Source organism: Gopherus evgoodei, chromosome 2, assembly GCF_007399415.2.
Source record: "Gopherus evgoodei ecotype Sinaloan lineage chromosome 2, rGopEvg1_v1.p, whole genome shotgun sequence".
In the NCBI taxonomy this organism is placed as follows: Eukaryota; Metazoa; Chordata; order Testudines; family Testudinidae; genus Gopherus; species Gopherus evgoodei.
The window spans coordinates 7056041-7066153 of NC_044323.1; the positions used below are offsets into that span (position 1 = coordinate 7056041).

Sequence of the window (10113 nt, forward strand, 5' to 3'; positions counted from 1 at the left end):
GAAAGTCAGGGAGAAAAGCCACAGCCTATTTAAAGAAATGAATGGGCAATTAGGGGGTTGCCAACTTTCTAATAGCACAAAACCGAACACCCCTACCTTGCCTCTGCCCTTTCTCTGAGGCCCCACCCCTGCTTACTCCATCACCCCTCCCTCCATCACTTGCTCTCCCCCACGCTCTCACTTTCACTGGGCTGGGGCAAGGGGTTGGGGTGTAGGCTCCAGATGGGGCCAGAAACGAGGTGTTCAGAGTGTGGGAGAGGGCTCTGGGCTGGAGTGCAGGGGGTGCGGACTCTGGCTGGGGGTGCAGGCTCTGGGGTGGAGCCAGGGCTGAGGGGTTTGGGTTGCAGGAAGGGGCTCAGGGCTGGGGCAGGAGGTTGGTGTGCAGGAGAGGGTTCGGGGTGTGGGGTCCTACTGGTGCTTACTACAGCTCCCAGGAAGCAGCTGCCAGGTCCTTGCAGCCCCTAAGCAAAGGAAAGGACAGAGAGCCCAGCCCCCCGTCCTGCCCCCAGCTAGGGTTGAGACTGTAGAAGTTAGAATATCTCCCTTTCCCCCAATATAGATAATGCCTTACAACTGGTCTCATCTTACAGGTGCTGGGAAAACTTGTAAAAGTTTTGCTGGGGAATTAAATGGTTTTAAAGAGCCAGGATCGCTGATAGGATCATTGGCTACACGGGCTCAAGAGCTGCTGAGAGACAAAGGAGGGCCAACCGCATTATAACTAGCTCTGCTCCTCATCCATAGCTGGAGCATCGATAAACAATCTGGCTCTCCAAACAGCAGTGTGCCAAGTCTTGTCATTTCTGGTGTTTTGCTTAAAACCCCAGCTCCTGGATGCCTGTGATTGGGTGAGCATGTCTACTTCTGCTTTAAACAGACAACTTTTCCAGGCCCGTCAGAAACCTGGGGAAGCTGCCTCCTAAGGGCTGCGTGGCCTGCCCTGCAAAGGCCCCGGTGGCTGGTTTTCGCACCCATGACGCTTTTCCAAGCCAGGCGCGCGCTTTGTGAATGGCTGCGCTGGCTCAGAGGCGCCGCCCGCTGCATTGCAGAGACCCGCTTACTGCGAGGACCTGGCGGAAGGGGCAGACGGAGAGACGTCATGGCCCGACTCCCGTGGCGTCACCAGTCTCTTATTTGATTGGCTGATCAGGGTGGGAGGCGGGGACGGATTTCTCACGCACCGGCATTGGGTCACGCGGCGGGGGGGGGGGCGCTCCGTTTCCCCGAGGCAGGCTGGGAGCTGTAGTTCGGGGGTGGAGGCCGTAGGCCCGTTCCCCCTCCCGCGCGGGTTGGGCTGAACTCTGTCAGCCAATAAGAGCAGGGGGCGGAGCGCGCGCAGGCAGTGGAAGCCGGCCGGTCCCGGGGCGAGTGACAGCGGGTGCGCGGCTCAGTCGGTGCTTGTGTGGCTGTGAGGGGAGTCGCTAGCGGGTGAGTGCGGGTCGCGGGCCCGAGGGGTGGAGCGCGGGGGTCTGAGGAGAAAGGCCGGTGGGGGTGGGGGAAGCTCTGAGGAGAGAGGCGGGTACCGCGGCGAGGGGGCTCCGCGTGGTGACCGAGAGCTGTAGGGGGCCTGTGATGGCCGCGGCAGCCGAAGGTCGCGGGGGGCGGGGTTAAGGGAAGCTGGGAGGACACGGGGGTGGTGGGGAGGGAGCGGGTCAGAGGAGCGGAGGGAGCTGGGTTGAGGCCGTGGGGGGAGGGGAATGTAATGAGGGGCCGGGCTAAGCTAGGACACGGGTAAGGGGGCGGGGGGGTATGTAATGAGGAGTGGGCCGGGCTAAGCTAGGACTGGGGTAAGGGGGCGGGGGGGTATGTAATGAGGAGTGGGCCGGGCTAAGCTAGGACTCGGGTAAGGGGGCGGGGGGGTTATGTAATGAGGAGGGGGCCGGGCTAAGCTAGGACTGGGGTAAGGGGGCGGGGGGGTATGTAATGAGGAGGGGGCCGGGCTAAGCTAGGACAGGGGTAAGGGGGCGGGGGGGTTATGTAATGAGGAGGGGGCCGGGCTAAGCTAGGACTGGGGTAAGGGGGCGGGGGGGTTATGTAATGAGGAGGGGGCCGGGCTAAGCTAGGACTGGGGTAAGGGGGCGGGGGGGTTATGTAATGAGGAGGGGGCCGGGCTAAGCTAGGACAGGGGTAAGGGGGCGGGGGGGTTATGTAATGAGGAGGGGGCCGGGCTAAGCTAGGACTGGGGTAAGGGGGTGGGGGCCTGATGTAACGGGGAAGGGTCGCTGGTAACGTCGCCTCTGGGGGAGGGTGTTCCTGCCCGTAAGTGGGTGAAGGGTAAATCTCATGGTGTAGTAACAAATAGGACCTGTGGGGGTCGCACTTACAGGTCTCCGTGTGTTAGTCCTTGAGGCTTGGGTGGGGTACCTGCTCCAGGGAGCTTGTCAGAGGTTAGACATACAACCCCCCCCCCCCATACACACACACACACACGCCTCCCTCACCCCTTAAAGCATTCCAGGTGAGTAAGGTGCTGAGCACGTATTGGGATTTGATCCCTTAATGATCTGAAAATGGCCTGTGCCAAACAAGAGCATGGCCATTAGGTGTGTCTTGGGGTGCTGTCCTCATCATGATTCCACTTCCTCCTCAACTCCAGGTCTTCTCTCTGAAAGCCACTTCTGTGACCTCTGGCTGAGTTCAAGGTCATATCTAAACAAATGTGTCATCTTGCATTTGACTAAAAATCCTACTTTCTCCTCCCTTTGGGAGAACGAGAGTGTTTAGTTTTGATTTCATCTTCCCCATTTAACAAAATGTCAGGTGCTGTTTTGCATCTTTTATAGGTGCTGTGGGTCTCATTTTATAGTTAAGGGCTCTAAAGGCATTTGAAATTGTTACTTATCCAGCAAGAAGATTGTCATAAATACTGTCAATCAGATTAGACCAGATATTTTCATAAAGTATTGTGATTTCTCTCCTTGCACACCATATGTGTGATATAGTGGTTTAAACTTGTGAAAATATAAATAAGCTGAACTTTTTTTTTCCAAATTCAGGTGTATATGTCTATATTTAAACACTAATGGCATCAAAATTAGGATTTGTCATATGCATATAGAGTAACTAGTTTTTTGACTAAATAAGCACTTTACAAATTACTTAAATACCATGGGGCATTTATTCTGATGAGTCCATTTACACTGCACTGTCCAAGATTGAAAGCTTTGTGAGGCAAACTCGCTTTATGCCCTGCAGTGCTGAGGACACTGTTAGGAAAACTCGAACAATAAAAATTCAGCCTAGGTAAGAGGTCTGCAGTACTTACTGAACTGACCATCTAAAGTCAGCTTTTTTTGGCATTCCTGAATTATAGGAAGAATCGCGCTAGTGTCAGAATTTGAAGAAGGAAGCAATCTGTGGTGACATAGACCCTTTTTTTTTTTATCCTTCCATATGAATGAGCTTGCTGGAAATATTGAAATTGGGTTACTGGCAGGCCTTGACATAAGGTTTTCTTCATTTTTTGTAGCCATCAGTATGAACAGTGGTGTTCTGCTCTAAGCAGCTGTTCCTTTTCACCACTCAATCTTGATAGAAAAAACATCTTTCAATGAACTTTTTAATTGCAGATGAAATAGTGTTGCATGAGAAGTATTCACTGATGTGGGAATAATAATCCATTTATTTTTAAAAAGTTGACATGTCCCACATGCAAGCTATGATGTGTCTATCAAACATACTCCTGCGGGTCTGATATTAATACTAGACCCAGTACCTATTCTCTCTTTAAATATTAGGCTTCTGGCTCTTCAGTAAAAATCAGAGTTGACATAGTTTAAACTTAAACAAAGTGAAATATACTGGAGGTGAACTTTTCCCTGCTTGTCAAATGTGCTGGCTGACCTTCTCTAGTGGCTTACTGTTTTTCCTCTCAAAATAATTGGGAGACTTTCTCTTCCCCTCCTCCCACTTAAAATCCAGTGCCAGCATGGATGAGTAGCCCCACAGAAATGAATTTATATGGTGGAGGACAGAAAATTTGCAAGGAAAATGCTTCTGATCTAAGCTCTCACTGGCTTTGAGTTTGTGGAAAAATCAGAATTGACTGTGCCTTTCATGAAGGTGCTGGGAACTCTATTTTTTGCGTGGAAAGTATGATAGGAAGCTGTTGCCTAATGGCTTTCTATGTCACCAATCTGTTTGATATGGAATTACTCTACCAAAGCACATTCTTATTCTTGTATTGTAAAAGCCATGCCTATGTGTTGAGGTTTTAAAGTAATAAAATTGAATTTAGCTTGGTGGTATAGATAAACATTGTAGTAATGTGGATTAAGCCATATACCATCTCATCAGTTCAAAGTCTTTTGACTTGTATCTGGTTTCTAACTGAATATACAGTGGAAGTTACTGTGCTTTATATACTTGTGGTACATTCAAGGTCTTACATCTAAAGAACTCTCAAACATGAAAAAACTGTTAAATTCTAAAGTAGACTTTCTTCTTCTCTGCAGTCAACATGTCATCCAGTCAGGAATCTGGTCTTCCTAGCTATGAGACTGATATCAGCCAGACATCAAAACTGATCAGAAAATCTAAAGAGTCACCCTTTGTACCAGTTGGTAAGTTTCACTTTCACAGTCTAATGATGCTGTGGAGTAAGACAAGTAAATCTGGGAAAATACACAGTTGCATAAGTGTTCTTGTAATGGGTGGTGATTATAGTAAACTTAGTCACACACTACAAACAGGAAGTTACTGTGAAATGTTACTTCCTCATAAGGTATGGTACTGTTAGTAATTTGACTCTACCTCTTGTACCTATCATGGTGTTCTACCTGAATTAATACTCTAGCTTTATCAAACACTGTAGACTTAAAATGTCTGTTTTCCTTGTAATTCCCTCTGTCTTCCATTTAAAAGATAGTTGCTTACACATACCTTATTTCAATTTTTGGGTAGTGGATCCCATACTTGGGGAAACACATCTTGCAGCAAGCCCAGAAACCTGGCAATAGAGGGCTGTCACAGTTAAGGGTAACTGCACCTGTATTTCCTCTCTGGCCCAGCAAGAGCACCCATTTTAGGTTTCTGGCACCCATGGCCATCACCTCTCTTGAGTGGCGATATGAGTGTCTTCCCTTCTGACCTGGATACTTCCAGGATGAGCAGTTCCTAGCCTTCACTGCTGTTCATAGCAAGACCGACTGCCTAAGCAGACCTGTTTGCTTTCAGCAGAGATTAACAATAGTGTTAACTGCCCATTGTTTAGGTACCATACAGCTCTTTCTATGCATGCCTATTTATTCTTAGGATAAAAGAATTAGAGAAAACCTATTAAAAACAACAAAAAGACCTACACACATGCTTACCAGAGATCACCCCAGTTCCAACCTGGGCTCTGGCAGGTGATTAGTCCTTCAAACCCCACAAGTTCACAACAGCCTCAGCTCAGAACTATCTCCCTCATGACTCTAAATCACTGCTTTATCCAGTCTGTACCTATTCAGTCTCCTCAGAGGTCATCAGCCAGGCAGTGGGGTTTTTTGCTCAAAAGGGAGTGGGTCATTTCCATCCCCCTAGCCCTAAGTGTTTCGTAGGAAATCCACTTCACACATTGTCCCCAAAAGTCCTTTGGAATTCGTAATATTTCCCAGAGATTGCATTAATTAGCTTCATAGGGAAGCTACATAACCAATTGATTTTTAATGCAATGGACTCTTAAAATACTTAATTCAGTAAGGTTTAACTTAATTCCATTAGGCTTATCCAGGATGTCACATCTCACAGGGACTATATCTGGTCACATCAGAGACTGCCAAATTAATAAGTGACTAGACACTTTTTAAAAAGTGTGAACTTGCCTCCTGCTAAACGGATAGCTGTAGGTGTTGAAGTCTTTTAGTTGAAGCAATGGACTCAAATCAGACCTTGTGATACCCCCTTCAGGTGAGAGGATAGTTCAGTATCCATGACCATTAGTCCTTGGTTTTTCTGCCGAGACCCATAGAAAGGCTTTGGGGTGGGCTACTAACAAGAGTACCACGTGTAGGGTGTTCTCTTAATGTGGATGTTAGTGGTATCTTTTTCCAATTAGAAATTGGACTAAGATACCACTAAAATTGCTTCCTGTATGAACCAAGCAGCCATCAAATGATAACTTTTGGTTTGATACTAGTCTGAACTGCATTTAATTTAATGATCTAGAAGTGAAATGCTTTGTCCATGCCAGAATCTATTTATCCAGTTCCCATGACCTTGGGAGTTTTGCTGTCTAGGCTGCTGGAGCACAGTGTAAATGTAACAACCTCTATACATGTGCAAGCTTTTCCAAGTTTGGTTTTGAAACAAATTTCATCTCTTGTGTCAGAACTAGTTCACAGGCCCTAAAGTGCAAACAAATTTGGTTTAACTTTATTGCTACATAAATGACCCACGTGCTGGTGTGGGTCTACAGTCTCCTCACATGGACTAGTGACTTTTATTTGTGCATAAGAGAAATCATAACCCAGTTATCTAGGCAATTATTGGCATAGGAATATATACATAATGCAAGAAAATATTAGGTACCTTCCCATGAAAGTATGGCATGTAGCTGATTCCAAATAGAGAATGTAAGTTCCCAGAAACTGGGAATTGCAGGAGGTAAAATACTAGTGCACATGAGAGCATGTAAATAGGCCATTGCCTGCAAGGTTCAGGCTAGGGAGTGTCTTTAGTTTTTTCTACAGACAGAAGAAAAAGTTTAACTAAAATGTGTCCTCTTTTAAGCTAACTCTCCAATGCACTGGAGAAATAACATGACATGTCCAATGCCAGTATTCAAGTGAATCCAAGGTCAAACTTGACACGTACAAACAATAACAATCTTCATTTGTGGGTGTCTTGCACTGCTATTAGTGCATGGAGGCAGTTTGAACTTGGTTCAGAGTTGAATTTGAAAGCTCCTATTTGTTTTTGAACTACAGCTCTAAGGGCATTCCTCTGAAAAGAAGAGGCAGTTAAACTTGCTCTTATGGCAGTTTCTGACCAGTATCAAAGCAGCCCTGACATCCACTAAGGCTGCTGTCCCCATCTATCTACCTGGAAGAAATGTTGTGCAATGATGTGCCACGTTTTAGGGTTGGGGTTTTTTTTTAAACCCAGTTCTCCAGTAATAGAGTACCAAAACTCTGTTCGGGGTCCAGTCTGGACTAGCTTCTGGGTCAGGCTAGTCATCACTTGGATGGGAAAGGAATTACCCATAAACTAATAGCCCACTGAACATAAGCTAACACTGTAGTTAGGTATTAATGATGGGGCTAAAACACTTGGGGGGTGGGGGTGTTTATAAGTAGCTTTTGCTTTAAAAGTAAAAGTCAACAACTTAAAATTTAACAAGTCTTGTGAGGAACGTAATATTGTGTAATTACTAAACACTTGTTTACCTTGCTTTATAGGGATGGCTGGTTTGATTGCAGTTGTAGGCTATGGACTGTACAAACTGAAGCACAGAGGCAATACAAAAATGTCTGTTCACCTGATTCACATGCGTGTGGCAGCCCAAGGCTTTGTTGTTGGAGCAATGACATGTGGTATGTATAAAACAGGCAGCTGTTGTCCTGTCCTAGTTACCTCTTAATGATGGCAGACTTACTTTAAAAGTGTTCTTTACACTAAAGGATAAATATCTTGGAGTAGCTTGTAAACCATCAACAATTTCTAACTGTACTGGAAACTTGCAAACACATACACTCTTTTAGTGAGGCTGAGCTAGTAAACTGGTTTCTTTGCTCAGTATCAAACATGGTTACCTAGATACCAGGCATACTAAATGTTATGAACACATCTCTCCAGTTTCTCCCTTCACTTTTTTCACACATGCATGAAATTGTACTAACATTCAGGGAACTTTTAGCACGTTTGTAAAAAGAATCAAGCTAAGTCAGTGAAGAAAACAAAGAATACAATTGCCTCGTGCATGTTGTGGATATTCTAAGGTGTTTTGGAGAAAGCAGAAGAGTTCAGAAAGTATTTGACAATTAAACCTTTCTTAAACTCATTTCTCCATGGGAAAGATTAGCAGTTGTCTACATTTTGCATCTAAATTGAAGGTATAGCTATACCATAAATAGCACTAGCTCTGATACCAACAGTATGTAGAGAACCCTGTTCGTGGGCTATGTCTTCCATTTTAACAAATGAATTGTGGCTATTACTGAAATTCTAGATGGGAAGTGAAATTTATAAAGAATAGACTCCCATATTTTCTTCTCTTGCTAGTAGTCTTCCTGGCTGCAGCTAGTTCTTGAAATAGTCTTCTCCTCCTTTAATAAAGGATGTATATTTAACTGCTTTGCTTGTGTTTGTATTTCAGGTGTGCTCTACTCAATGTATCGGGAATACCTGGCAAAACCCAAGGAGTAAAAAAAAATATAATATAACTGAAATCTGTGCTTGGTGGTGGTGGTCTATCTTAGTTATAGACCTCACATTGAGGTGTCTCTTTAATTTAAAAAAAAAAGAAAAGAGTGGGAAATAAAATAAAAATTCAAGGATGTGGTTCTACAATACTGTACATGTCTTGTGCGTGGTATTGAACCTTTTAGGTTGCCAGTCTGGATCTAGCACAAGGTGGTGATGACAAAGCTACCACAATCTGCTGGCTCTCTTAGACTGAGACTACCATACCCACTAGGAACTTGTGTATTTTACAGCATTGTGCCTCTCTTCCCTTTCCCATCCAATCTCCCTACACACAACTGGTAATTTATGGCATTCTTGACCAGAAGTTCAAGGATTGTAAATAGGTCTGGAACCCATACAACCTTCTTACATTGGAGTGGTGGTCCCTCCAGTTCATGGCTGAAGCACCTAGGAAAGTCTGCGCGGAGAAGGTTGTACTCCTGCCTATGTTGTCTCTGTCCTGTAGATAAAAGGACTTCAGTCTCTAAGGCTATAATCCAGGACTTTCACTAGCACTAAACTCACTCAGAATAATTCTTAAACTTGCATAGAACAAAATGGTTTTAAAACTAAAAATAGGTTTTGTTTTAATTTGAGGCATGAGCTGAGCATTCACTAGTGGATAAAACTATTTAAACATATTTATTACACAATACTAATAATCGAGGCCCAGAAGCCTTATTTTTAATAGATTATGAATTGCAGCTTCTCAGATTGTTTGGTAACTGCTCATTTATTTTTGCAGTATTAGGTGTATGATGTAACATTTTAAAATAACATTTTGAAAACAAAATGCATCACTTCAAGTACAGATTTAAAGTATGTAATTAGAATTCCTGACTTAATTTGTGTGATTAGAGCTTCCATTGAAACAGCAAACTTCTTAGACCTTTGCCTTTATTATCCTTGGTGTGAGATCATATGGAGTGTTCTTCTATTACTGATTTATGGTAACTTCATTAAAATCTGTATGTACTGATCAAGTGAAGCACAAATCTGTAAACGTCCACTTTCTCGAACTTGCTGGCATTCCATGGAGATAGCCTGATGTCTAACAGTGTTTGTAATAAATACAGTAAGCAACTCCAACCTGTCTCATTTTTTACCCTGAATGTGACGTGGGGAGAGCTGAGGGGCGTTGCTAGGTTCACACACAAGCAGTATGAGGGAATTCCCTGCTGATGTGAAACTCAAATCCACCTTCAGGCTTTCTGGTCCTCCTGTCCCCTCTCTATGGGAATGGTTGCTGTGGGAACTACTTCCTACTCAAAGATGGGAGATGGCCTGGGAGCAGGCTGATGGGGTGGGCTCATGGTGCTGCCTTGCCCTTTGGGGGATGGCTGAGGGGATATGGATCACAGGAGTTGAATGACTTGCACCCCATGAGGGTTTGCAGGCAGTAATGGTGGGAGGCTGGGATCATGGGGGTGCTGTGTAGAATGATCATATTTCCTCAAAGGGAAAATGGGGCCATCTATGAGGCTAGCCTAAACCCTCCTCTTCCCTGCCCCACATGGTGCTGTCCTGAGACACTTGTCTGAGCACCCCTCACAACGTGGGGCTGGTGTTGCTGGCCTCCTGAGCCCCTCTGTGGGGCTAGTGTTGGCATCGCTTCTTGCTCAAGCCCTCCCTACCTGCATGAGGCTGGGACTAGTGGCAGTGCTTGCATGGGCCTTGTCTGCCCTCCTCTGTGGGGCTGGCATCACTGCTTGCCTCCCTGAACATTCC

General features: G+C 45.2%; 1 protein-coding gene across 2 annotated transcripts; it reads left to right on the forward strand.

The window, feature by feature from the left end:
* Window positions 1-1310: 1310 nt before the first annotated feature.
* On the forward strand, window positions 1311-9474 carry HIGD1A (HIG1 hypoxia inducible domain family member 1A). 2 transcript variants are annotated; one of them, XM_030549919.1, is made up of 4 exons: window positions 1311-1428; window positions 4455-4562; window positions 7380-7514; window positions 8297-9474. In XM_030549919.1, the coding sequence occupies exons 2-4, from the start codon at window positions 4460-4462 to the stop codon at window positions 8344-8346; spliced, it is 288 nt and encodes a 95-aa protein (XP_030405779.1). In that variant the 5' UTR covers window positions 1311-1428; window positions 4455-4459; the 3' UTR covers window positions 8347-9474. The 2 variants fall into 2 exon arrangements, with proteins under 2 accessions (XP_030405779.1, XP_030405780.1); XM_030549920.1 differs by lacking the exon at window positions 1311-1428 and adding an exon at window positions 2238-2458.
* The last annotated feature ends 639 nt before the right edge of the window (window positions 9475-10113 follow it).